The sequence below is a fragment of the Rhinolophus ferrumequinum genome, chromosome 21, assembly GCF_004115265.2.
Source record: "Rhinolophus ferrumequinum isolate MPI-CBG mRhiFer1 chromosome 21, mRhiFer1_v1.p, whole genome shotgun sequence".
NCBI lineage: Eukaryota > Metazoa > Chordata > Mammalia > Chiroptera > Rhinolophidae > Rhinolophus > Rhinolophus ferrumequinum.
The window spans coordinates 52,162,149-52,188,770 of NC_046304.1; the positions used below are offsets into that span (position 1 = coordinate 52,162,149).

Consider the following 26,622-nt stretch of genomic DNA (forward strand, 5'->3'; position numbering starts at 1 on the left):
GTATTGGAGGAGTGTCCTGGGGCTGCTGTGACTGAGCTCCACAGGCACAGACATTGATTGTGTTGTGGTCTCGAGGCTGGAAGTCCAGGATCAAGGTGTCAGCAGGGTCTCCTCCTTCCAAGGCCTCTGTCCTTGGCTTGGAGACGGCCGCCCTCTTGCTGTGTCCTCACATGGTTGTGTCTCCTTCCAGTATGTCTGTGTCCCTGACTTCCTCTTATAAGGACGCCAGTCAGAGTGGAGCCAGGCCCACCACCCTGAGGACCTCATTAAAGACCCTCTCTCCAAATACAGGCACATCAGAGATATTACAGTACAGTTTAGGGCCTCAACATACGGATTTGAGGAGACACAGTTCACCCCATGGCAGGCGTCTTGTGACGTGTCCGTTTCTTCTGCTGAGTTGCTGTGGCTGTGCCCTCCCTCCACTAGGGATAGGTCTCCCCGGGACAGTGAATGGAGAGCCCAGTGATGGAAGTAAGGCACTCTCTCCACCGGGTCACGGCGGGCATATGACCCGTTCGTGCCCACTGCTGGGCCTGGCCATGGTCCTTACAGCCAACTCTTCTCCCCTGATGTAAGGACAGTTTTGATAAGACGTGTGAGTGGACTTCCTCAGTGACATCATGTGACATGTGAGCCCTAGAAACTAGTCGTTGCTATTTTCCGCCCAAGGTGTAAATTTCACTGATCCTAAGTGATGCTCGAGTTTAATGGTACATTTCCATGCTCCCTGAAGGACGCACTGTCAGCAGCACACAGTGTAGCCGCTGGACGTCTAACCTGAGAACCAGACTTCACACTGGGCTTGGAAGTGGCAGTGGTGAAACAGGAACTGCAGGACTTGTCTGGGTGGCCTGTGACGGGAAGACTTCGGCTGCACTTTTCCCATTAGAAAAAGCAGAAAGCCAGTGAGACAGGAAGACGCAGGGCTGCTGCACTGCGTGGCCCCTGGCCTACTCTGTTTTGTTTGTTTGTTTGTTTGTGTGGAGGTTTTTCTGGAGATACGATTGACATACAACATTGTCAGTTTAAGGTGTACATTGCATGGATTTAATATATTTGTGAGTTGTATTATGATCACCACTGTAGTTTGCTAACATCTCCGTCACACCACATAATTATCATTTCGTTTTGGCGGTGAGAACATTTAAGATCTGCTCTGTTAGCAACTTGCAAGTATGTGATACGCTCATCGTTAACTATAGTCGCCGTGCTTACTTATTTTCTGACCGGAAGTTTATAACCTTTAACCAACATCTCCTCATTTCCCCCAACCGCCACCCCTGCTTCCTACCATTCTGCTCTCTGCTTCTATGACTTGGGTGTTTTCAGATTCCACGTACAAGTGATTATCGCACAGAATTTAGCTTTCTTTGTCTGACTGTCTCACTTAGCATAAGGCCCTCAAGATGCATCCATGTTGTCACAAGTGGCAAGATGTCCTTTCTCACGGCTGGATAATATTCCGGTGTGCGTGTGTCATACCTTCTTTATCCATTCATCCATTGAGGGACACTTAGGTTGTCCGTTTTTCAATCAGATTGTTTTCTTGTTATTGAGTTATATAAGCTCTCTATATACTCGTATGTTGGATACTAACCCCCTATCCGATAGGTGGTTTGCAAATATTTTTCCCATCCCATAGGTTGTCTTCATTTTCTTGATAGTTTCCTTTGCTGTGCAGAAGCTTTTTAGTTTCATGTAGTTCCACTGGTTGGTTTTTGCTTTTGTTGCCTGTGCTTTTGGTGTCATATCCAAAGAAAAACCATTGCCAAGATCAATGTCAAGGAGCTTTTTTTCCAGTATTTTTTCCAACAGTTTTATGATTTCAGGTCCTATGTTTAAGTCTTTAATTCATTTAACGTTAATTTTTGTGAGTGGTGTGAAATGGGGGTCCCATTTCATTTTTCTGTATGTAGCTGTCTAGTTTTCCCGGCACCTTTTATTGAAGAAACTATCATGTCTCCATTGAGTATTTTCGGTGCCCTGTTTCTGGGCTCTCTATTCTGTTCCATCGGTCTGTGTGTGTCTTTTTTCTCTATTTCTTTTTCAGGTATTTCATGGTTAGTGTATAGAAATGCACCTGTTTTCTATGTGTTGGTTTTATATCCTGCAACTTGACTGAATTCATTGATTATTTCCAACAGTTTTTGTGTTTTTGAGGGGTTTTTTTGGTGGAGTCTTTAGGGTTTTCTATATGTAAGAGCATGTCATCTGCAAATGACAGTTTTACTTCTTCCTTTTCAATTCAGATGCCTTGTATTTCTTTGTCTTGCCTGATTGCTCTGAGACTCCCAGTACTCTGTTGAATAGAAGTGGTGAGAGTGGGCACCCTTGTCTTGTTCCTGATCTTAGAGGGAAAGCATTCAACCTCTCACCATGGAGTATGTTGTTAGTAGTGGGTTTGTCGTACGTGACCTTCATTCTGTCGAGGCACATCCCTTCTGTGCCCTATTTGTGAGGATCTTTATCATGAAAGGATGTTGTGTGTTGTCAAATGCTATTTGTGTTTCTATTGAAGTGATCATACGATTTTTATCCTTCATTCTATTCATGTGATATATCACATTTATTGATTTGCATCTGTTAAACCATCCTACATCCCAGGGATAAATCCACTTGATCATGGAGTGTGATCCTTTTAATGTGCGATTGAATTCGGTTTGCTAATAGTTTGTTGAGAATTTTTACATCTGTATTTACCAGGGATATTGGTCTGTAATTGTCGTCTATGTACTTATCTGGCTTTGGTATCAGGATAATGCTGGCCGCATAAAATGAGTTTGGGAGTGTTCCCTCCTCTTCAATTTTTTGCAAGAGTTTGAGAAGGATTGGTGTTAATTCTCCTTTGTATGTTTGGTAGAAGTCACCAGCGAAACCATCTGGTCCTGGGCTTTTCTGTGTTGGGAAGTTTTTGATTACCAGTTTAATCTCCTTACTCGTTATTGGCCTGTTTAGATTTTCTGTGTCTTCATGATTCAGTCTTGGTAAGTCGTATGTTTCTAGGAATTTGTCCACTTCTTCTGTTACCAAATATGTTGGATATAATCATTCATAGTGGTCTCTTACGATGCTGTGTATTTCTGTGGTATTGGTTGTAATGTCTCCTCTTTCATTTCTGATTTTATTTGAGTCTTCCCTCTTGTTTTCTTAGTCTGGCTTAAGGTGTGTCAATTTTGTTGCTGTTTTCACAAAACCAGCTCTCAGTTTTGTTGCTCTTCTGCTCTTTCAGGTGTGTTCTGGGAAACACTACCATCTTGGCCGAGTTTGCTGGCGAAGAAGAAGTGAATCGTTTCTTAGCCCAAGGCCAGGCCCTGCCACCCACCTCCAGCTGGCAGTCCAGCACCGGGACCAGCCAGACAAGGCTGGGTGCCTCGGGCAGCTCCCACGGCCTGGTGCGGAGTGACGCCGGCCACTGGAACGCCCCGTGCCTCGCGGGCAAAGGGAGCAGTGACCTGCTGTGGGGCGGGGTTCCCCAGTACTCCAGCAGCCTGTGGGGCCCGCCCAGCAGCGACGACGGCAGGGTGATCGGAAGCCCCACCCCGCTGAACACTCTGCTTCCTGGCGACCTTCTGAGTGGGGAGTCCATCTAGGACCGAGAGGACCCTGTGGGCGCCACAATCATCAGCACTAGAAGGAAAAGCTGACCCTTTCCAGTCCGGGCGTCGCGGAGGACCCCGCTTGCCCCGAGCAGCCCGGCAGCCCTTTCAAGTACCTCTGCCCAGTACTGAAGACGAAGCTTGGCCGCAGTCCTTGCGAACTGTTCCCGAGACAGTGCGGCTGCGCTTGGTCAGTGTCCCAGCTAATGACGGGATGTTTCTCATAGCTTTTTATTTTGTGTTGTCTTATGTTTGTACGGTGTGTTGTCATTTTGGTTTTTTAAGTATAAAAGCTGCTTAGAATAGTTCTATCATGAAGGGCACTTTTCAGATTGTGGGCTGGAAAGGGTTATTTTATCAAGGGGGGAGGGCGGGAGGGAGACGAGAAAGCCTATTTAAAACGAGCCTGTGACGATTATGCACATTACCGGGGGCGGACCGTAATCAGGGGGAGCTGGCGGCCACCCGGGCGCAGACGCGGCCCCATGAGCTGAGCGGGCGGAGGGAGCGAGCGGCTGCGCCCCGGTCCCCGTTCCCTCGGACCCGCCTATGCACAGCACCCTTGTTTCATTACTTTTCCATGTCGTTTTTTTTATCCCAAAAAATATTTTTTAAAAGTTAAAAAAAAAAAAAAGACATATCAAACATGCAAATACTTGAATCCAGCAGGCCAATAATGAAATGTGAACACTTTCTAAGTCTAATTCTACACTTCCAGGTCGGCATCCGTACGCAGAAACAGGCTCTAGGAAAAATTTCTAAGTTCACAGCCTATATGTGTGTGTGTGTGTGCGTGTGCGCGTGTGTGCGTTGAAACAGAAGCGTGCGTGTGTGCACACTGTGTTCGTCTGTTAAGTGTGTGAGGGACTTATCTGTGGGTTTTCCCTTTTATTCAGTATATGCTTTTTTTTTTTTTTTTTTTTTTTTTTGGCGCATTGGTCAAACGTTTGTTATTATTAGCTTCTAACTTTGCACTGAGTGTCCCTGCCCTTCCTTTAGCTAATCCTATACATTAAAGAGAATTCATAGGACAGGGCCGGTGACAATTCATGTGTAAATGTTTACTCAAGGACTCTGTTATTGTGTTTAAAAATTACAGTGTATATCTCTGGAGAAATAATATGTATACCTACCCTTAGCAGCTTTTTATTGTGGACTAATGCAAGAAAATTATTACCAGAGTATTGCACCATTTTTCCATTTGGAATATAAAGTTAAAGAGAAAAAAAAAAACTGTTGTTGAACTGTGGCCATAGATACTTGTAGAGAATGGAAGGTTCCACGGCAGGAACACAAACAAGCACTTGGACGTGGGTTGTGACTGCTTTCTGAGGAGCCCGTGCTGAGGGCTCCCACCTGTTTACAGACCTTTTTTTCTCCTTCAGACTTTAAAATAAAAAAATTTTAAAAAGGAATTTAAAAAAAAGAAAAAGAAAACAAAAGACTTCCGTCATAAAGAAACCTATTTTCAGAATGCAGATAACGCTCCTTCAGAGCTCTGGGATTGAAGTGTTTCCCCTCCGGCCATCGTCGTGGACTCTGTCGATTGTCCCCCTTCGTCGAGGTGACGAGACGTTGTGGTCAGTGTCTTGCACATGCGGAAGCGCTCTCAGGAAAGCCAGGGTTCCCGAGGGGCAGCTCCACACCATTTCATGTATTTTGTAACCCAACTCCTAGCACTGAAGATGTTATTAAAAAACAAACAAAAAAAAAAGAAAGAAAAAAAGAGGAAAAAAAAACACAAAGAAGAAAAATACCTAATCTCTAATGTGTAGCAGTTACATATTTACCAAATAATGGACTCAAAAGAAATAGATGTTTGAAGAGTGCTTTATATATTAAAAATTGCTTTATGTTTTAAAAATGATCAATGTTTTGATTGTTTTGCAAGAAAGAAAGACAATGGAGTAACATACCCTCAAGTATGTTTAAAAAAATATATGAACATTGTGCTCCCTGCCTGCTTGATCAGGAAACTTGTGCATTACATTTTTTTTAATTAGCTTTTTAATGGTTTTATCAAAACAAAACAAAACAAAAAAAAAACTCAAAAAAAAATTTAAAAAAGAAGGTCCTGCAAAATTGCAGATCAACAAAAGCTGGTTTTATAGAGGATCATGAACTATGCACAAACTGGGTTCAAGACTTTTTTTCTCAAGTTTAGTAGTGTATTCAGCTAAACCAACCTTCCTCAGAGTAATCGCATCTCATTGCCATTACATGCGTTCTCTATATTTGATGTATATATATACCTGCGTATGTATGTCAAATATACGTACGCGTGTGCGCGTGTGTGTGCACCAGACACACGGCTTCCCAGGCTGCCATTTAGCATCGAGTTGTAGAAAAACTGATACTTTTAAATTGGGGATGGAAGTAAAGAATCTGTTTGTTTGTTTTTGTTTTTTGTGTTGTTTTTTTTTTTGACCTTTTATTTTGAATTAAAGATGTCTGTAACTCTGAGATTAAGAAACAAGTTTGTGGCTTTTAATGTTTTCCTCATAGAATGTGATTGTTGAAGAACATGCACCGAAAGTTGCTTTCAAAAGTACAACGCTTTGTTGAATCTTAATAAATTGCAATTTTTTTCTTGGCTGTTCAAATAAATGTGTTTTTTTTATTTTTCAAAGACGGCTATCAATTTTCGCTTTGTATGTATTGGGAAAGAGAACTGTCCTGCTGTATGTAACAAATTCTTGTCTCTTTTATGACATCCTTAGTTAGAGTTTATGTAATTAGATAAACTCCGAGTTTCGATTCCTTGACTTGTAATTTTACTATTTATTTGGTGGTTTTTCAGTTAATGTTGAAATCTTATTCATAGTCATCGAGAGGTACAGCAGAGCTTATGGGCCGTCCACCAGCAGCTGCCCGCCTGACTCGGTCACATGTGGGAGGCACCACTGCTCACACTCACCCACAACCCAGTTTGGGCATCAGAAGTATTCGGAGAGAAGAGCGTAATGAAGGTCTTACGTGTTTCTTAGACATTTTGTTCCTTTATTTTTGTATCATTGCTGCAGCTAACTTTTACATAGTACTTTGTACAAGTATAGAACTTACAGAGCTGCATAAAGCAGCAACATGTCACCACAGTGTTTCAGGTGGCAATTAAAAATCAGAACACTTTGGTGGTTTTCTGAGATCCACCCTGGGACACTTACCATGGCCTTAAATATGCTCAGTGTCGTGCTTTGTTTCAGCAGCATTATAAAGACAGCCTCCTGAAGACAAACCAAGATGTCCTCTCTGGCCCCCTGCTCAAGAGATGAGCAGAGTGAGTGTCTTGTCTCCACACCTAAGTAGGCCAGTTCCTCGTTTTATCAAGACAATAGGACCGGGTTGCCCCTCAGGCAAGGTGGTGAACTCCTGGCTCCAACCGAACTCCAGAAAGTTGAAAAGAAAAGCACTGAATGGGGTCCTAATCAGGAGAAAAAATGAAAGACCAGAGGAAGAACGTGGCCAGTCAAAATGCACTTGACATTCTAAACTGGTGTGAACTGGAGCAGCAACTCTGCCAGCACTGTGAGCCAAACCTTCAGCAAGTATTCACCTGGTGCCTGTGTGTCATTGCTACAGGAGAGCAAACTGCCAGCACCCGACCCCAGAAGACCAGGCTCACTGCCTCAGGAATACCCAGTGGATGCGGCAGGCTGCCTCGCGGAGGTGGCATTTGCTCTGGGCCTGGGAGGTCGGATTGGATTTTGACAAACAGGAAAGCAAGGGACAGGTGAGGGGACACAGAGGAAGCCAAGATCCAAAGAGACTGTCTCACATGACTGGCAGGAGTGGGGACTGGTAGTCACGGGTGAAAAGGAGGCTTGGTGTCTGGAATGAAGAAAACAATGGGTTCAGAGTTGTACTTTCTAATTGTTCTGGCAACACCATGGAGAATGGCAAAGCAAAAGGCAAGGTGCCAGTAGCTGCTGGGTAGGTGGTGCTACCCACTGGTGGCAGCGTGATGTGCAGAGAAAAGGCTGTGACATGGGAGAGGTATCGTGATGGAGAGCACTGATTCTAGTGACAGGCAAGCTCTGAGATGGCGAAGAGCCAAGCACGTTCGCTGAAAAGACGGGAGATGAGACAGCATTTCAAGAAGAATCTTGCAGGAGTAGTAAGTACACTTGGGATGGATCGAGAGAAACCTACGCAGGAATCACTGCAGATGCACAAATGATGCTCCGGCTTTGCCCCTCGGGGCTCGCAGCAGAAACGCTGTCGCAGGCTTGCTGGTGCGGGACTGCTCCCGAGTGTTAGCAGGCTTGGCCTCCAAGTCTGGCTCGCCAGTGGCTGTGAAGACCAGAAACAAAGCGTTCCCACACACCCCCTAAGTGCAGTCCTGCCTCGGGCGTAAGTGACATTTCAGATGCTACGCAGAGCACAGAGCAGTGGTTCTCAGCCCTGGCTGCATGTCAGAACTATCCGGAAAAGTTTTAAAAGCCCAGTGCTAGGGCACATCCCAAATCAACTCAGCCAGAATTTCTGGGAGTGGGCCCCAGGCATCAGAGTTTGTCAGTCTCCCGGTGGTTGGTTCCATGGAGCAGCCAAGGTGGAGAGCACTGTCGGCCCCCGTCCATGGGATACAGCAATTTCCAAGAGTGCAGTTGGTCTCATTTGGCAATCATAGCTAGCTTTTTATTTTGTGTTTTGTTTTCAGAAAAGCTTCCAGGGATGGTGCTAAGCGCTGTATAGGAGCTGTGTCATTTGCTCCATCGGAGAGGTTACAGAGCATGCCCAAGGCCACCAAATAATAAGGGTCGGAATCCAGGCCCATGTGACCCCACAGCCATCACTCAGTGAGCCCCACACGCGCTCCATCACGGAAGGAGCGTGGTGAGGTATTCCAGCTGGAGGTCTCGGGGCCACACATGCACCAGAAGCAGCACCGAGGGGAGAGAGGTGTGTGCCCTGTACATCCAGAGAAGCGGCTCGGACAGCGGTGGTGCTGGCAGGTCTGACGTCTGCAGGCCAGGCCAGCAGGCCACAGCCTCAAGCAGGAGTGGCTGAGGTCTTAAGGCAGAATTTCTTCCCTGCAAACCCCAGTCTTTCTCTTAAGTCTTTCAAGTGACTGGATGAAGCCGACGCACAGCATGGGGATAACCCCCTTAAAGTCACCTGATGGTAGACCTTAAACAGCAACGCCTAGATTAGTGCTTGAGGAAATAACTGGCCGTCACGTGGTACCCCTGCAAAAGCATCGTGGGCAGGCCTCTGAGCATGTGTTGTAGTCGCTTGTCCTGACCTCACGGTTAGTGTGAGGCGAGGGAAGTGGGCTCGGTCGGTCGTGACTGATGGTGACGCCACATCAAATGAGGCGGTCAGTCAGCGTCGATCCATCCAAAAGTGCACCCGTGGCTATTTGGAGAAAGGCATCTGGATGGCTTTGGCCCATAGCCACGGCCCAGAGATGCCACCCAGGATCAGTGCCAGCTGCTTGCAGAGGTCCCTAAGCATCACCTGGCTGGATCGGCCACAGTGATCCCAGGGACCCTGACCTGTCAGGTACCAAGGGTGCTGTTGTCCCCCACCGACAGAAGTCGTGTTGACGCGGGCCCGGTGGGCCTCCGGGGCCACATCAGTGGGTGGCGTCGCCAAACAGCACCCCCAGGGGACCGTCCTCGGAAAGGGACAGTTTGGGTTGAGCGTGGGCCCAGCTGGGACACTGCTGATGGCAGTGGCATCTCTGCTGTGGGTCTGAGCTGGCCCTCCCACTGCCTCTCCCGGGCCCTATCCCCCGACCATTTCCCCACCCAGGGCCGTTCCCCCAGCTCCGGGCTGTTCCCCCAGGCCATTGGACACTGGGGCTGTGATAGCCTGGTCCCCACCTCCCCACAGCCACAGGCTTTTGGCATCCCACAGGCTCCTCAAACGGGGGACCTGGGGTCACCCCCCTCCTGGACCAGGCCTGGGTACTGGCTGCCCCTCTGCCTGGCACGTTCCTCTCCCCATGGCTACTTTACAAATGAAATGTCATTTCCCAGTCTCTCCCTAATTTGCACACAACTACCCCAATAACCACTAAAGCATCACTGTTACTGGCTTTGTCGCCTGGACACGTCCCTCGTTCTGCCTGCCTGAGTGGTCCCCTGGGCTCTGGCTGCAACGTGTCCATCCTGCCATCTGATGCTCAGCCAGCAGAGGACGCCCTGCAGTCGGCGCTGCAGCCCGTTTTGTCAATACTATTAAAACAGCCAGGCACCTGCAGACGCACACCGCATCTCCTGTCCTGGGCACTTGATGAGAGGCTGTGGGGCCCTGGCGTGGCAAGGAGAGGAGACTTGAAGAGCCAGAAGGAGCTGAAGGGGGTGCAGGAGGCAAAGGTTCCCATGACCTTGGCCAGCGGCCGGTCCCCAGGGCAGCAAGGTAGGCTCTGCACACCTGACCAGGCCCAGGTCATGAGCACAGGCTCCCAACACGAGCCCATTTTGCAAAACATTTAATCAGAATAAATAGGGCCCAGTGGAGGTGGCCCAGCTCTAGCCTCACTGGGACTGCGGTCTCATCACCCTCCCCATGTCCCAGCAGGATCACCCAGAGGGGACCAGCACAGTCCCAGGGCGGCGTCTGTGCCTGCAGGGCTGTGGGAACCGAGGGTGACACAGGCCGAGCTGCTGAGCAGATGCAGGAAGGCTAAGCCCATCAGGCCCATCGCTGTCCTGTCAGGTGTCCCGATCGTCTGTGAGCACGGCCGGGGATGTCGCGTCCTCATGAGTTCTACCAATCCTGCCAGAAAGGGAGGTCAGCGACGACCCGCTGTGGCCTCAGGACAGCGTGTCACCCACACGGGAGGCTGCGGAGCCCACCAGTAGTCCCTCAAACCCGCTGAGTCCAGAGGCCCAGTAACTATCATCAGGAGCTGCATTCAGGCCTCCCAGAGTGAAGGCTCCAGGGAGAAGTGAAGGGCTGGACGGAGACCAGAAGGAGCACTGGGGCATCGGCCTGCCCCCCAGGTGTGTGTGGCGGGGAGGTTCCTGCGTGTCTGGCTGTCCAAGCAGCAGGAAGATGTCTGAACTCATCTCCCTTTCCCTGGCCTTAACCCAAGTAACAGGTGAAGGGCAAGAAGTGGGGCTGCTTCCCACAGACCAGGGGCAACCAAGACTGACTCAGCATGTGGGGACGGTCACCCCATGGGGATAACGGGGGGTGGGCGGAGGTCAGGGAGATGAGAAGGGCCAGCCAGGTTGGCCCCCAGACGTATAAAGAAAGGGGAGTGGCAGAGAGGACAGGGGGAGAGGCCATGAGACCCAGCCCTGCCCCCACAGGACACCCTTTCAACTTAACCATTATTGTCCTCCCCCAAATACCCTACACGCCTGAGGAAGAGGAAAGGTGGGGAAGGAGGGCAGGGACGTTCCAAGAGGTTGAGGGCACCCAGGGAGCCAGCAGCCACTTGTCTCCCTCCCCCAACTCCACACACTATCCTCCTACGCCACCGAGCAGGCCCCCCGTCCAAGGCCCCTCACCTGCTCTTCTCCTTCCTCTCATAGACAGAACGAAGCTTGTTGATTAAGAAGATTTTGTCTTCCCCCTCCTGGAAACACCAGAGCAAACAAACAAAGGGTAAGAGAAAAATTATCCATCTGTCTGTCCAGAACTGCCCTGTTCCAGACTGCACTTGGGGGAGCTCACGAGGAGTATTCAACATCAAAAGCACAAAAAGTTTAAAGAAGGGGAAAGGGGCACCCAACGGACAAGAAAAAGCCCGGAGCCAGGCAGTGGGCATATAATAGCTCTGTGCTTCCTAGCAGCCAAGGTGAAAAGGGAAATGTGACCAGTCACACAGGGAGGGTCCCAGAGCCAGGCTGACTCCATTGAAAACTGTCCCCGCCACTAATTAACTGCCTCGGGCAAATTTCCTCCTCTCTAACCTCAGAGTCATCATACACAGAAGGGGGATAAGAGCATCTGTGTCACGGGGCAGGCCGGGCCACCTCTCGGGGGGCGCTGGGCAGCTCAGGCATGGGGCTTTCCAGGACCAGCTTCCGTCCAGTGGAGGCCCCGGCTTCCAGGCCCACCCTGCCTCTCCCCCGTTTATGACAAACTGCAATGTGCTCAGTAAAACTGTTCTAAATCCCAACCCGCTTTTAACCTTCCTCCACTTGTTCGCAATAGGAGGGCACTGAACAGGGTCTGAGTTCCAACCTGCATCCCCAGGAAGTCCAAAAGCCACTTCCAGTATCTCAAAAATCCTCACAGAGACTGTCTGCAGCCGTGAAGGGCCACACACCCTAAGATGCTGCATTTCTCCGCTGGGGCCCTCGTCCCCTTTGCAGCCGGGCTGCCTGGCTACCTCATGTCCACATGTCCACTTTACACAAGCTGCACGTATTAATCAATGTCATTTGTTTGGCAAACAAATCCTTTCAACAGCCCAGATCCGAGGGGAGGGGAGGTGTGGAGGGGCTTTGGGGGTGAGCTAGTGGGCGGCCCCCCAGAGGGTGCAGGCTGTGAGAGCACTCACGTTGCTGATCTGCTCCTTGAGGAGGCAGATGACCTTCCGCTGACCCTTCACCACCTGGATGTTGAGGTAGATCATGGCCCTGCCGGAGACGGGCGGTCAGGCTGGCCCCCGCCGGAGCGGAGAGGGGAGGGCGGCCTGGGGCCCCGCCCAGCCCACACTCACAGCAGCAGGGCTGACACCAGGTAGATGGGGAAGGTGTTTTCCACCAGGTTCCGGTGGATCCAGGGCAGCCAGGAGACCCTGGGGCCCGCCTTCTCCAGGCGGCGCACCCACACCTTGCCTGCCTCGTACATGGTGTCCAGGGTCCGGAAGGGGCCACAGAGGCTCGAGGGCTTCACCCTGCAGACAAAGGCAACCTCCACATCACCCCAAACCTCGGCCACCAGCCACAGCCCCCCAGTCCCCTCCAGGCTGCACCTCCCCAAATCCCGGGGTGACTGCACCCCACCCCCAGAGGCCAGCGCCCACTCACTGCCAGATGGCGTAGCAGAGGAAGATGGCTGCGCCCAGGAAGGAGGGGAAGCAGAGCAGCGAGATGAAGACGGTGTTCATCTGGGAAGCCAGCCAGGGCCGGCGGGGTGCCTGGCAGTTGGCCGTCAGGCTCATCTGGGGACAAACGCTGTGCTCTGCCACTGCCCTGCCACACAGCCCTCCCCCAGGCCTGGTGGGGGCCCCCATGACGAACGAGGCCCCAGGACAGGATGGGGTTCCCCACTCCACAGGACAGGGGTAGCCAGGCCCGCCCGCTGAATCGCAGGGAGAAGACGAGGCACACGGCAAAGGGTGGGCTGGCTTGTCCGGGGCCACTCGTGTGCGGAAGGGCTGGTACTAAGAGCCACCGCCACGGACAGGTCTCTGCCGGGCCAGGCACTACGCCCAGCGCTTTGTAAACCTCATCTCCGGCAGCCCCCCCTTGGGCACTGTCCCCATGGTAGAGATGAGCAAATGGAAGGCTGGAGGAGAAGAGCCTGGTTCTCACCTGCGCACCCTCGACAGGACAGAGGACCAGGGTCGCTTGCCAAAGCCAGAGGGCCTGAGGCTGAGCTGCTCCCAACTCCCCGGCCCTAAGCTCCACACACAGGCCCCCAGTAATGACCAAGGACCCGCCAGGGTGCTGCCCAGCCTGCCAAAGGCAGTGATGCCGGGGGAAGGGGGCCAGCTGGTTCCCCGGGGTCATGAGACTGACCCCAGAGGGTGGCCCTGGGCTGCCAGCCCCATAGCCCTGGGGTCAGGGGCAAGTTCCCAAGTCCCAGGGCTCCGTGTCTGCCAGCCAAGCAGCCCCCCCTGGCTGCCCACACTCCAGGGCCCCACAGCCTCCTGGGGCCCAGCTGGCACCTTTACCTTCTTGACGTAGAAGAGCAGCACCAACTTGATGATCTGCAAGGCGGGCAGGAGGGGTGAGAAGAGGACCCCCAGCCTAAAGAGGGGTAGAGAGGAAGGGCCTGCAGTCCGGAGGCTGGGCCATGACCCCTGCGCTGCTCGCCAAGGCCAGCACGGCCACCAGTCCTGGCTTGGGGTTGGAACAAGCTGCCCCGTGCCCCCCACACACACACACACTCACGCCCCAAGGCCAGGCTGGCTTCGGGACCCTGGGAAGGGTGCAGCAAGAGTGGGCGCAGCCTGGGCAGGGGTCAGGGCCCACGTCACTTCAGGATCTCAGTGGCCCCAAGGGGTAAAGGAGCTCAGCCCTCCCCCAGGCGGGGCAGTGGGGGACACGGGGAAAATGCTCACCAGGTTAGGGTCTGCCCATAAATCAGCTCCAGAACATTCCGGGCAATGTCAAACTCAGGCTTCCCCCTCCTGAGCTTCTCAGAGATGAGCCTGGGGCAGAGGAGCTTAGCTCAGGCTCCCTCGGACTTGGGAGGGCCACGCCACAGACCAACCCCCAGGAGGCAGGCACCTGCACGCGGCGCACACGCCAAGCTCACGTCCCTGCCCAGCCCACTTCACCTCAGGCGCCCAGGGGAGACGGCAGCCTGGGGTCCCCGCCCTGAAGGGCTCCAGGCTCCAGCTGGCTTTGTCTCAGTCCTGTTTTTCCAAGTACATACAGATACACCCTGGTGTAAACACGCACAACTGGCATCAAACATTTTACTGTTTTAAAATCCATATTATTATGAAATTCATATGTTCTCAAAGAAAACACAAAAAGAAGGGACTACAAACCTGGCCCCCGCAGTGGGCCACCTGTAGTACTGAGAAAATGTCCCTCCGCTTTCTTTCTTCTTGCCCTTTTCCTCTTTGTTCAAGACTGAGATTCTATTGTACGCGTCTCAGTGAAACCTCTTTTCCTCTCCAACCTAAAAACAGGTTATAACCTGTCTCCTCTTTTTCTGTTTAATGATCTTTTTTTTTACAAAAGCTGTCGTGGGTGGAGATTTATGGCCTGATCTGGGAGGTCCGAGGTCCCAGGTGGCCCCACCTGCCACGCAGGTGAGGATGCTCTGAGCCCTTCTGAGGACGGGAGCCCAGGAGCCCGGGGCCGAGGGCAGGCTCCCCCGCGCTCACGGAGGGGTCTCACCTCCACACCAGCTCCCCAAAGAGCGTGTCCAGCAGCGTGAAGCTGAAGTCCATCACCAGGAACCGGTACAGCTCCTGCCCCACGAAGTTCTCCCAGCACTGAAACAGACAGGGTCTCAGCCCGGGCCCCACCCCCCTGGGGGCCGCCACCCTGCCTGAGGATCGGATGAGTCAGGTGAGGCTGGCATGCGGGGCTGCTGTGAGGCGCCACCCCTGCACCCCCACCCCTGGGACCAGGGCAGCCCCTCACGCTTCCCCCTGCCCCGTGCAGGCCCACCCTCACCTGGTCCTTCACGGCGCCCACTCTGCGGCCCAGCCAGTGGTAGCAAAGAATCCCCAAGATGACCATCTTGAGGATGAGGTTCCTATGAGGGTGGGGGGGTTACAGAGACTGAGGGAGGGGTGCCTGGGGGGACAGAGGTTGCACCCCAGGAAGCCCCCACCTGCCCCGCACAGCCACACACCTGCAGATGGCCACGTATACCTCCAGCACGGGGGAGTCGTGCCACTCCAGGGCGGCCAGGCCGCGGTACAGGTAGGGGGCCACCAGGTTGAGGAGGCAGACCACCAGGGGCAGGGCCAGCAGCGCCCCCTCCCTTTCAGTGGACTCGGGACTCTGCCAGGGAGAGGAAGGCGGCGGGGTAGCGGTCGTCATAGACGCCCCGTCCACAGGGCCAGGCCCACTGACGGGCCCTGGAGGTGGGGGATCTGGGGGGTAGGGGTCCCAAGGAGGAAGGAGGGCGTGGAGCTGGCTGGCAGCACCTCCCTCCTGCAAGATACATCCACCCCAGGCCTCAAGTTCAAACCACACAGGAAGGGGCGGGGCGTTGGATGGGGGCACAGGTGTCAGAAAAAGAAAAGGGAAATGAGAAAACAAGAAAAGAAAATAGGGGAGAGCATGAGACAGATGGAGGGGGAGACAAAGAAGGAAGCCTGAGGGAGGCAGCCCCCAGGAGCAGGAACTCAGGACCCTGCCTCCCAGGCCTGGGCACAGCGGGCAGGCACCACGGCTGACTGGGCACATGCCTGCTCACTGGCGACCCATTCTAATTAACTCCTCGGGCGGGAGTCTGCCCCCAAGTGCAGAGCCCCCGGGGCTGCCCACCCAGGCCCCTCACCTTGATCATGAACTCAGAGAAGGTGTAGACGGCCACCGTGCTCCCCAGTGTCACCGCCAGGCACAGCAGCCACACGAGCCCGAGCACAGCCAGCTGCCGCATCCGCCCACACACACTCGAGGGGGCCCGTCGCAGCCGCCACTCGGCCAGCAGCTCCTGCAAGGGCAGTGCATTGTCACTCCCCCCACAGCGAAGCCACGCAGACGCACAGACACACGCACACACAGGGACACACAGACACAGGGAGGCTCGGAGAGACCGAGGGGTCGCTTCCCACCACCTGCCCCACAGCGCTGCCTGTCCTTCCACCAGCTCTGGAGCCCTGTCTCCAGGCACAAACAGCACAGCACAGGCTGTGCAGGGCTCTAGATCCCCACCAGCTCCCAGGTGTGTCAGCCAGACCCTACGGGGGTTCAGGTTGCACCCTGAGGCCAAGCCCAGCCTCTAGCACCGCCCCCTCCTCCCTCCCTCCCAGCCCTGGATCCTGAGCCATCCTACGGACCAGGCACCGGACCAGGACCCATGCCCCATGCCGGTGGGCGCTCCCTGAGGGCAATGAAGGCCCATTAGCCTAACAAAAGCTGTGAGCTCCTGACAAATCCTGCAACACAAAACCCCAGAATGGCAGAGAGCTCCCGGGAGGCCCAGCTCTCTCACCCTGTGGCCTCGGGCAAGGGCCTGAAGCTCGGAGCCTCAACTTCCACATTTGTAGCACCGGGAGCTAACAGTCCTCACCCTGGGCTAGCTACTGTGGCGAGCCAGGAGCACGTGCCAGCTGGGGCCCCTCGGGCCTCTTCCCAATGGGGACCAGAGGACACAGGGCTCCTGGAGAGGCCTCAAGAACGAACCTACCCCTTTCCCACTGGAAGGCCAGCGCCCGGTGCTCCAGCCCAGGGTGAGGGGTGGCGGTGCATGGACACCGAGTCCCCACTGGACGGAGGACAGACTGCCATCAAAGGGCCCCCCGAGCAGCACGCCTACTGAAGCCCACTGTGAGCAGACTTTTCTTTTCTCTGCACGTTAATACTCGCCAGCAGACAAGAGGCAGCCCCAAAGGAGGGAAGACAGAACCAGGACAATTCTCCTGTTAACTGAGTCTCTGAACGGGGAAGCACCTGCCAGGTCACTGCTGACAGGACATGACCTCCAACCCCACGTCCAGCTCACGGGCAGCACAGCTCTGGCTGTTTGGTCCCAAGGGGACCCCAGGCTGGGTAGGTGGGTGCCAAGCAGGCCCAACTGGTGTCCTGGGGACTCACGGTAAGGACACCAGCCCAGGCTCTCGGGGTGGCTCACCTTGAGCCGGGTTCGGATGTTGTCATGCTGAAGGCGGGAAGCCCATTTCTGAGTCACCTTGTGGTCCCAGGAGCAGAAGACAGTGATGGCATGGGCCCCCGACGTGCTGCCCACCCGGTAGCTCTCCCCAAAGGAATGGGACATGCTGTGATGAACAGAGCCAGGCAGGGGGTGACGAGGGCTGAGGGCACAGAGGCCAGGGAGAAGACAGGACACTCCCTGCCACCAAAACCCACTGCCCTCTTGGAGGAGCCCTCCCACCACCACTCCCCCGGCCCCTCCTCCCACCCAGCTCTCAGCCTCCTGGTGTGACCGCCGTCCACTCTATGTCAGCCCTGTCCAATACAGCGCTCACAAGGGGCTAGAAGAGGGGTCTGGCTCCGTTCCCCACGGACGTGGCCTGCTGCTGCCTCCCACCCAGACGCTGGCTCCCCTCAGGGCCTTTGCACTGCCTCACCCAGGAACTAAAACACACCTTCCCGTCCCTCTTCCCTGCCCATTCTTATTTAACTTCCACCTCTGGGGCAAGGGCTACCTCCCCTAGGAAGCTAGCCTGACTCTTCCCCCAGTGCCCTGTAGTACCCGGACAAACACCCAGGGCTGCTGGGTTTTCCCGGCCTCCTCGCTGGTCTGTCTTCTGCCCTAGGCAGTGAGCTCCTCATCCACCTTCCTGCCCTGACCCCAGCACAGCCAATGTTTGTAGGGTGGGTGTGTGGAAAGAAGCAAGTGGGGGTAAAAGGAGGGCGGTAGGGAGGAGGGAGAAGGGAGGGACGGAGGGAGGGAAAAAGGGAGAGGGAAGGAGGAAGAGAGGGAGGGGGAGGAGGGGAAGGGAGGGAGGGAAGAAGGAGAAGGGAGGGGTAGGGGAGGGGGAAAGGGAGGAAGGGAGAGAGGGAGGGAAGGAGAGAAGGAGGAGGAAGGCAGGAGGGGAGGAGGGAAGGATCTGTGGATAGATGGTTGACTAGATGGTGGATGGATAAATGAAGAGGTAGCTGGATGGACGGACGGATGGATGGATGGACGGATGGACCAGTGGTGCTCAGACTCAGGGTCAGAGGTACATTACCTGTACACCAGGGTGATGCAGGTGACAAAGAAGGCCACGCCCACAGTGAAAAGGTAGGCCAGGGGCATGTTGTAGGGCAGGCTGCTGGCCTCAGGGGTGCACTGGCCGCCGTCCAGCGGAGCGGCGCACAGCTGGTTCAGTGTGGCATTACTGTAGTAGCCATAGTACATGACGGTGTCGGTGAAGCGGCCCTGCGGGGACGAGGCCCGGCCAAGTCAGGGACTCCCCTCCCCACACCTGACCTACCTCAGGCTTTGAGACAGAGGGAGGGCACCCGTGGAGGAGGGTGATTTGAAAGGCAGAGAGGGGCCGGGCCAGGAGAGGGGCAGCGAGGATAAGAGTAGACAAAGTGCCTGGGCCACCCTGGGGCTTCCAGGCCCTGCTGCCATCAGGACCTCAAGGAGAGCTGACTGCGGCCCTCTGGAGTCACAGCACAGGGCAGGAGTGAGGTTCTCCCAGGGCGGCCCCCCCCATGCTCGTGCCCCCCCACCAAGCCCTCACCGCGCCTGTGAGCAGCTCCAGGCCGGTGAAGTTGGGCACAGGGCCCAGGGGCGGGGGCGGAAAGGCAGCCTGCACGCCCACGATGAAGGCCAGCAGAGGCAACAGCAGGAGCGCATTGAAAGCCAGCAGGGTCTTGAGGAAGAGGAAGTAGGAGAGGACGCTGGAGCCGAACTGGCCCCCGATCTGCTTCAGGGCGTAGCGCCAAGGCGTCAGGACTTGCAGCACAGACAGCAGCCCCAGCCCCAGGTCATGCAAGGCCTGTGGGGACAGAGACAGGAAGGTCCTGTAGGTGGGGCCCCCATGGAGGGTCCCCGAGCCAAGAGCCCAGGAGCCAGGCATGGAGGGGCAGGGGCAGGGGCGGGACACTGCTGGGGAGGGGGCCATTCACAGCACCAAACCTAGGCTGAAGGCTAGGGGACCCCACGCACAGGATGGCAGAGGAAGGAAGGGTGGCCACCCCAACCCCATCCCAAATGGGGCCCAAAAGCAGAGCCCAGCCCAGGGGGCTCCTACCAGGACACAGGCATATCGAAAACGGTTACAGCAGGACGGGAGCCCACGACGGCCCTGCCGGCCCCTCGGGGTCCGGGTCTCCTCTCTGCATGCAGAGGCAGCGTCAGGGCTGGGCCAGGGAGGGCCCAGCTCCCTCCCGGGGACCACCCACTGCAGGCTCAGCGCCCTTCTTGCCCACCACCCGGCCCAGGAGGGAGTGGGTCTCGGGGCCGCCCAGGCCGGGGGCACTGACCGCAGGCAGCGTTTCTCGGCCAGGCTGAGGGGCATCGCCCGGAGCATGTGGTCCCGCTGCGCCACCGTCAGGCCCTGGAGCTCCTTGACCAGGAGGACCCGCTTCTCTGAAGGAGAATGAGGGAGCCCCGTGAGCTCCCGACAGTATCCCTCCTTCCAGCCACTGTGGCCGTGACCCTGGACACCACCATGACTGTGGACGGGCCTGCCTGCTGCCCCCCCCAACACAGGCTTCTGCCTGCCCTGCCAGGTCCAGATGGCTCCTCTCTGCCCGGCCATCGGAGACAGACCCGCCCTGCCTGCCTGTCTCACAGCCCACAGCCGTCTTCTCTCAGACCCCCGCCTGGAGCCCCTCCATTACGTTCCAGCGTCCTCCCACTGCCACCTCCTGCGCCCCCACAAGCGCCTTGCTCTGACCCCTAAATGACCTGCTCAGCAGCAGTGGGGTCCCAACCCCACCACTTCCCACTACGCCCGTTCTCATGGGGTGAGTGGGGAAGGGCAAGACGTGGAGAATCTGGGTGAGAACCAGGGTGCTCACCCTCTTTTACCTCCTTTCGTCTTCACAACCACCGTGAGAGGGGGCGAGCTACTTCAGCCCAATTTTACAGATAAGAAATGGCACCCAGAAAGCGAACGCCTGGCCTGGTTTACAGAGCAAAACGGGAACGTTCACCCTGACCCCAGAGCCCACACCGCCCTGCACTGTTTCATCACCCACCAGGTGAGGGCCCTGGGTAAACCCAGGGAGGAAACAGAGGTAGGGCCCCAAGAAAGTACCCAAGACCTGAGGAGGTCAGAGTCCAAAAGGCACAGCCAGGAGGGATGTGTCAGGGACTGCCTGAGCCAGCCTATGAGACTGGGCCTGTTCCCTCCTTTGATCATGCTCCCTGTTCCCCAGCCGGTCCACATGCTTCCTTGCTGCTCAGACAAGCCAGGTACACTCCCACCTCAGGGCCTTTGCACATGCCCCCTCTGCTCTGGTGTCACTTCCTCCAGGAAGCCTCCCTGGGTCCCTCTAAGCTAGACAGTTCCATAATGGTCTCCCACCTTCCCTTGGTTGCCCTTATCTGAGCTTTAATCCTCTGCTTCTCCATTCGTTCTCCTCTGTTTCAGTGGGCAGACAATAAGCTGCGTAAGTGCCAGAATGGATTGGCTTTCCAAAGCTGAGACCAGCGTCTGCAACACTGCAAGTACTCAATAGATATGGAGTGCATGAGCAAACGTTTCTGATCACCTGCCTGCCAATCCAAACCCTTCGCAGCCCGAAAGGGCCCCCCACTTCTCTGCCCCAGGGGCAGATACCCCAAGACACTCCCCCTCCTGCAAAGGGACCTCACAGCTGAGGGCCTTCAGGCAGCCTGCTAGGGGAGGGGTCCTTAGGTGTGCTGCGCCCCAGCCCTTGTCCTGGCCAGCCTGCCCTGCTCCCCACCAAGGCTCGGCCCCCACATACTCACCCTCCTCCTCAAGGGCCGTGGAGTCCAGCTCCAGGTCGTACAGGCGAAGGCTGGGCCGGGCCGAGCGCCCCAGGTGCCCGAGCTGAGGCCGGCTGGTTCTGCGGCGTAGCCTAACCGTGCGGTTGTAGTACTGGGAGATGATGGCACCTCGGCTGCGGCCTGTGGGGGCACCGGCCAGGGGGCACCGGTCAGGGGGCACCGGCCAGGGGGTACCGGCCAGGGCAGGCCAGGCCTCAACTCCCCACCCTCACAGGAAGGCAGCAGCTGCCCCTCCCCTTCTCAGGACCCAGGCACATCCCTTTAGAAGAGACATCACGCACCACTGGGTTCCCAAGGGCCTATTTTTATCCCTGTGACGACACTGGAGTCGTATTTAGAACTCAGCCGGGCTGCATGGGTCTGTACTGGGTCTCCGGGTAGCAGACGGGGTGGGGCAGGAGCTGAAAGGGCCTGGCTTTGAGGGACACAGATCTGCCCGGAAACCCCAGCCCAGGGACCGGGGTCAAGGCCAGGGCTGAGGGCGCAGGGTCCCACTCACCAATAGTGCGACTGGGCATGCTGGCCAAGATTCGGAGCGTGGCCGAGCTGTGGGCCAGGGTCCCCTCGGGCCCCAGGAGGGCCTGGTGGTCACTGCCTGCAAAGCGGAAAGACTTGCCTGGAGATCCTGGAGACACGGGGCCAGCGATCTCCCCCACCCGTTCCCGTCCCAGGCCTGTAGACCTCCAGGAGGGACATCCTGAGAGGTTGAGGGGGTCAGGGCCCTGCCCACACTGTCCCCCCATCTGGGCCTGGGCCAGGCGGGCTCACCTGAGGCCCCCGATCCCAGCTGCTGCAGCTCCAGCCCCTCCTCAGCCGCCCACAGGCTCTGCTCCTGGATGAGCTGGTGGAAGGAGTCATGCATTTCGCTCTCATCATAGGGGCTGGGCTCTGGGCTGCTGGGAGAGAAACGGGGGGCGGGAGTCCAGGCTGTGGCTGACCCAATCCTCGCCCCAGCAGCCTGCCCCGTCCGTAAGGCCATGATCCAGATGGGCTCTCCCTGGGGATGATACATCCCAGCCTTCCAACCCCCCCGCCCCAGAACACTTACCCCTGGTCCTCTGGGGTCTCGGGGACATTGAGGAGAAAGGTCAGCGACCGGGCCATGTCTGCTGCCATGCCCAGCCAGTCTGCAGACCTAGAGCAGCTCAGAGCCTGGGCACACGCAGCTTTGAAGCGTCCCGCTGCCCATCTGATGAGACAGGGAGCGTTGCACCAAAGCTGGCCTTCAGTGCCTGGCACTCAGCCAAAACCCCGCTCCCCAGGGACCGTGGGAGGCACCACTCAGCTCAGGCTGCCTGAGCCCCCACCCTGCCCCCACCCACAGCCAAACACATGGTCAGGTGAGTGGCCCCAAATAAACTTCATGCCAAGATGAACTGAGGGGCAGCCCCTTTCAGTGCCCAGGAGAAGAGGAGAGGGAGAGAGGAAGGAAGGGAGTGGGCCCGGGGCAGTTCCCATCGGTTTGCTCAGTGGTGCCAGTCCCTGGGAAACAGGGAAGGGGCAGGGTGCTGTGGACACAGCCCTCCATCCCTCGGGTTCTGCCCCAGAGACGCTGCCCTCTTGGTGAGAGAGGTCAGGGCAGCTCTGGGACCTTTCCTGTGCCCGCCCTGTAACCCCCCACAGTGCTTCCTCACAGGAAATCCCCACCCTGGGGCCTCCTTCAGCTGTGTCCCCACCCAGATCTCCTCAACACACACACACACACAAACACACACACACACACACACAGCGGTTACTACACACCCAGTACTGCAAGGTCGACAGTTCTCAGGAGACAGATTCTACATTCCATCACTCAGGGTGGGCAGGCCAGGGCAGCTGGCTGGGGGGAGGCGGCAGGGCATGAAACAGGCCGCCTTTGTCCAGCCTTTGTCTGGGCAGAGGGCTCTGCCGTCACCCAGGACAACTGGAACCAGGGCGGCCTTGTCTGTGCTCTTCACCCCGTGGGAGTGGGGCATGCATAACCAGCTCTCAGCCACCAGCCGACTCCTGCAGGCCTCTGCCCTCTCTATCTGCCCTGTCCCCTGTCCTCCCTCCCCCGCAACCCCCCCAGGGAACTCAGCACTCAGGAAAGTTGGCTCAGTTCTAGGGGGCTTCCTTGGGCGAGGCTGGGGTGCAGAGCAGGCCCTGCTAGGACTACGCCCAGACAAGGTCCTTGCTTAGGGGCATCCAGGATGTCCAGTCTCTGAGGCCAGGCCCCATGCAATCCAAGCCCCTTCCCCTTTCGTTCAGCAGGAACAGTGTGGGAAAACCAGCAGAGAGATGGGCCCCTCAGCCTGAACCCGGAAAGTCACTGGAGTTGGGGCTGACTGTGTGCTCCCCACCCCAGTTCCTAGCGCTGGAATCCCTCCAGACAGACCCACCCACGCGCAGACCCACAGGCCTCCCAACACACGGCTTCACCAAACAGGGAGGCAGGTGGGCGTGTGCAGGTGAGGAGTAGAAAGCTAGTACAGGTGCTCATAGGTGAGGCCTGGGCTCCAGGCTTCCTTCCCGGCGATGGAGGCTCGCTGGGGCCCACCTGGGCACTGGCACCTGGGTACTGCCAGGACTTACTTCCAGCTAATACCTGGCGCCCTGGCATTTTACCCCAGGCCAGGGCAGGTCCGGTGAGTTTCTGGGGTGCACCATTCCTGAGCCCTGAGCCAGGTGGGGAGGAGCAGGGTGGAGCCCTTTCCAGAAACCTCAATCCAGCCGGAAGCGAGTCCAGGCCTCAGGGAGCAGCTGCTGCCCAGCCTTCGCCCAGGGGTGGCGGCTACTCGGGGAGCCCCTGGACCCCCCACTGGCCCATCTCCCACTACCCCACTTGCAGTCAGTGTACTGGCCTGAGCAACCCCGCCTCCCCAGCCCCTTCCTATTCTGGTCAGGGCACTGCCCTCGAATGGGTGCCCCGGGGCCAGCTGGAGTGGGCTGAGGGCACCAGTTCACCTGGCCCCACCTGTCCTGAGAGGGTCACACCCCGGGACGTCCAGAACACGGGGAGGGAACTTACTGCCCAGTGGCCTGAGGGGCCCAGAGGAATTTGGAGGGGTGGAGCTGCCGGGCGGCACAGGAATTGCTGGGGCCGAGGACGAGGGCCCGCCCCAAGCCCCAGGCCTGCAGCCCCGCCTGGAACAACACCCGTTCCCTCTGCTTACCTGGGAGGTGCCGGGGAGGAGGGGCCCTGCACACCCTTGAGCAGCTCACCTGTCCCAGGAAGAGGCCCCCGGGAACTGTGGTCTGGGCTCCACCACCTGGGGGAGGGACCTTGGGGTCAGAGGGAGGTGGCAACCTGTGACTGTCGCTTGCCTGGCGGGGCCAGAGGGAACTGTACCGCCCAGCGCAGCCCACGTGGTGGCGGACCTCAGGTATCACGTGACCCGACTTGGCCCTTGGGCGCACCTCAGCCCTGCTTCCAGCTCCCTCACGATTGTGCCCTCTCCCTGCCAACTTCAACCCCTCCTCGCATCCCAAGGCCCCAAGTGTCTAGATCTATTCTAATCTCTGGGTGAAGCCCCCAGTTTCTATGGGACTCATTTTCCCCAAATTTCAAATGGGGGCAGTTATCATAGGCCCTCCCACTTCCAAGGGAAATTATCATAACGCAGTGTTGCAAAGCCCCAGTGATACAGAGCCTTGCCACACCGACTGGGTAAACTCTTCCCCTAGCAGAACCGCCTATTGACAAACCCCTGGCTGGCTGGTGAACTTGGATTATCTCCCACTTAACATCTCGCGTGGCTTCTGCTGTCGCTCAGGCAAGAGTTCTGGCACTTCCTGTGTGCTAGTTGGGGAGGAGGGGCAAGGAGGAGGAGGCTGTCCCCATGCCTGTTTTCTGTTATTCCCCACAAGACAGGGAGGTGGGCATGGACGTCCCCAGTTCACAGATGAGAAAACTGAGGCTGAGAGGTTAACAGGCCTCCTGTGAGTCTGGTCCACCTGGGCACTCTGCTGAGAAGCCTGACTTTGAGAAAGACTGGCAGAAGGCCAGAGGAGAGGCTCTCCTGGGTTGGAGAAAATGGGCGGGATTTGGTCAGTGGCACGGGGACATTCCTGGTCAGGAGAAGCCTTGAGAGACAGGCCAGGTGAAAGTGAGCTGGCAGGTGGAAAGGAAGGAGAGACACCCCCCCACCCCATGGAGGGGAGAACAGCTGGGCAAAGCCAGGATGCCCAAATGAAGACAAGTGATGCAATTCAATGAGAAAAGGACCCTGGAACTGAGGTTGGACAAAAAGGGCGGGCCCAGGGTTGGGGTTATTTTGCAACGATCAGTGTGGTCTTCAGGTGGGTAGTCTCAGGCTGGATCTTGGCACAAGGCACCTCAGCACAGAGACCCAGACCGTGCCTCTCCTCCCACTGCTCCCTGCCTCCCTGTACACCCATGCTCCCGCCTCTTCACCTGACCTCAGGCCCAACTTGAAGGTCACCTCCTCTGGAGAGCCTTCCTGGATTGAGGCCCGCTGGAGCACTTGCCGTGTACACTGCCAGATCTGCCCCCACTCCCCCAACTCTCTGCGCCTGCTGTGTGCCCAGCACCAGCCCCTAGCTTGGGGCCTGACATAGAGGAGGGACTTGGAAAACCAGAAGGGGAGCCAGGCAGGGAGGCAGAAAAGCCACTGGAGCTCAGCTATTAGAGGACCCGGCCCTCAAGGAGGTGGAGATGGCTCGAGGAGGAAGAGCAGGATCTGGAGGCCTCCCAGGGGGTCCCAGGAGAAATAGCCCGGAGTGGGCGTGAGTCGAATCTACCCTGAGTGCCTACGAGGGGCCACCTGTTAGGCCTGGGTGCCAATGATAAGGGCGGGATGTTAAGAAGTAACTCAGCCCGAGGTGATGGAATCCACCCGTTAAGTCACCATCCGGCCCTCCAAGCCGAGCTGGGGCCACCGGCAACCGGCAGATAAGGGGCCGGGCCCCTGCGTCCTGCCCCCCCGCAGCTCCGCAGCTGAGGCTGTGGGTCCCCAGGCCGGAAAGGAGCGGGCCTGGGGTGAGCACACGCTCACAGCCTCCCACTCAGGGCGCGGAACCGCCCCCGTGGGGCCCCTTGGGGCTGGGAAGCCGCAGCCACAGGAGCCGCGCACTGAGCCGGTGCGGCCAGCCCGAGTCCCACGCGCGAAGGGAAGCGCCGACCCCCGCCCAGGTTGGGGAGGCCGAGCTGCCCGCGCCTCACCTGCCCGCTGTGCCCCGCGCCCGCAGGAAGTGCCGGCCTAGGTCGATGGCAGAGGAAACTGCCGGAGGTGGGGGGAGAGGAGCGCAGGGGAGGAGGCCGCGGAGGGAGCCGGGGTTCCTGTCATGTGACCCCTCCCCTCGGCTCCCTCACGGCCTTGCTGGGCGTCCAGGGAGCAGGTCCGAAGAGGGTCTCCTCCCGGCACGTGTTCCCTTGTCCCCAGGTGAGCTGGGTGCACAGTTGGACGAGGCGGCGGAACGTGAGGGATGGAAGAGACAAATGAGGCCGAAGGGCTGCTGGCGCTGCGGGACGGGGTGGCTTAGAGTCACTGCACAAGTGGCAGACGGGTCCCCTCGTCCCCTTCCCAAGGCTGGAGCTGGAGCCAAGCCTCGACCCGACCACCAGGCAGCAGACAGAAGGGGATCCCAGCACCCGGTTGCCGGGTGCCGGGTGATGCAGGACGCGGGATCCTAGGAACCGCTGGGTTCGGGGCAGGGCCGGCTTCCCAAAGGAGAGGAGCGGGAATTGTCTGTCACCAAAGGGTGACTGAGAAGGCCTGAGGCCACAGGAGGTGGGGCAGGGCAGGCTCTGGGCCCAGGCGCATTGGCTTTGGCTGTGAGGGTCCCATCTTGACGTGTCCTTTAGACCTTCATCCGCATTTTACAGACGGGGAAATTGAGG

At 56.8% G+C, this 26,622-nt stretch overlaps 2 protein-coding genes across 11 annotated transcripts in view; one reads left to right on the forward strand and one right to left on the reverse strand.

Moving 5' to 3' along the window:
• Nucleotides 1-5,313, forward strand: part of TNRC6C (trinucleotide repeat containing adaptor 6C) — an 83,324-nt gene extending 78,011 nt beyond the window's left edge. For 3 of the 5 annotated variants that reach the window (XM_033091407.1, XM_033091409.1, XM_033091408.1), the window contains one exon: nt 3,233-5,313. In XM_033091407.1, the coding sequence (XP_032947298.1) occupies nt 3,233-3,593 (361 nt within the window). In that variant the 3' untranslated portion in view covers nt 3,594-5,313. The remainder of the gene's footprint in view (nt 1-3,232) is intronic. The other 2 variants (XM_033091405.1, XM_033091406.1) reach the window with 1 other exon arrangement.
• TMC6 (transmembrane channel like 6) lies at nt 4,503-26,124 on the reverse strand. Of its 6 annotated transcripts, XM_033091416.1 has the most exons (21): nt 23,936-24,089; nt 21,847-21,987; nt 21,567-21,691; nt 21,298-21,393; nt 20,760-20,918; nt 19,304-19,409; nt 19,072-19,156; nt 18,559-18,816; nt 18,058-18,248; nt 16,995-17,139; nt 15,699-15,854; nt 15,045-15,196; nt 14,864-14,945; nt 14,582-14,679; nt 13,792-13,881; nt 13,402-13,477; nt 12,533-12,666; nt 12,223-12,399; nt 12,061-12,139; nt 11,063-11,130; nt 4,503-10,322 (listed from the first exon to the last, which is right to left on the reverse strand). In XM_033091416.1, exons 2-21 carry the CDS (start codon nt 21,912-21,914, stop codon nt 10,259-10,261), a joined length of 2,409 nt encoding a protein of 802 aa, XP_032947307.1. In that variant the 5' UTR covers nt 21,915-21,987; nt 23,936-24,089; the 3' UTR covers nt 4,503-10,258. The 6 variants fall into 6 exon arrangements, with proteins under 6 accessions (XP_032947307.1, XP_032947302.1, XP_032947301.1 ...); XM_033091411.1 differs by lacking the exons at nt 4,503-10,322; nt 11,063-11,130; nt 12,061-12,139; nt 12,223-12,399; nt 12,533-12,666 and adding an exon at nt 25,945-26,124 and having other exon boundaries at nt 13,219-13,477; nt 21,567-21,694; nt 23,936-24,031; XM_033091410.1 differs by lacking the exons at nt 4,503-10,322; nt 11,063-11,130; nt 12,061-12,139; nt 12,223-12,399; nt 12,533-12,666 and having other exon boundaries at nt 13,219-13,477; nt 21,567-21,694.
• Between the last annotated feature and the right edge of the window lie 498 nt (nt 26,125-26,622).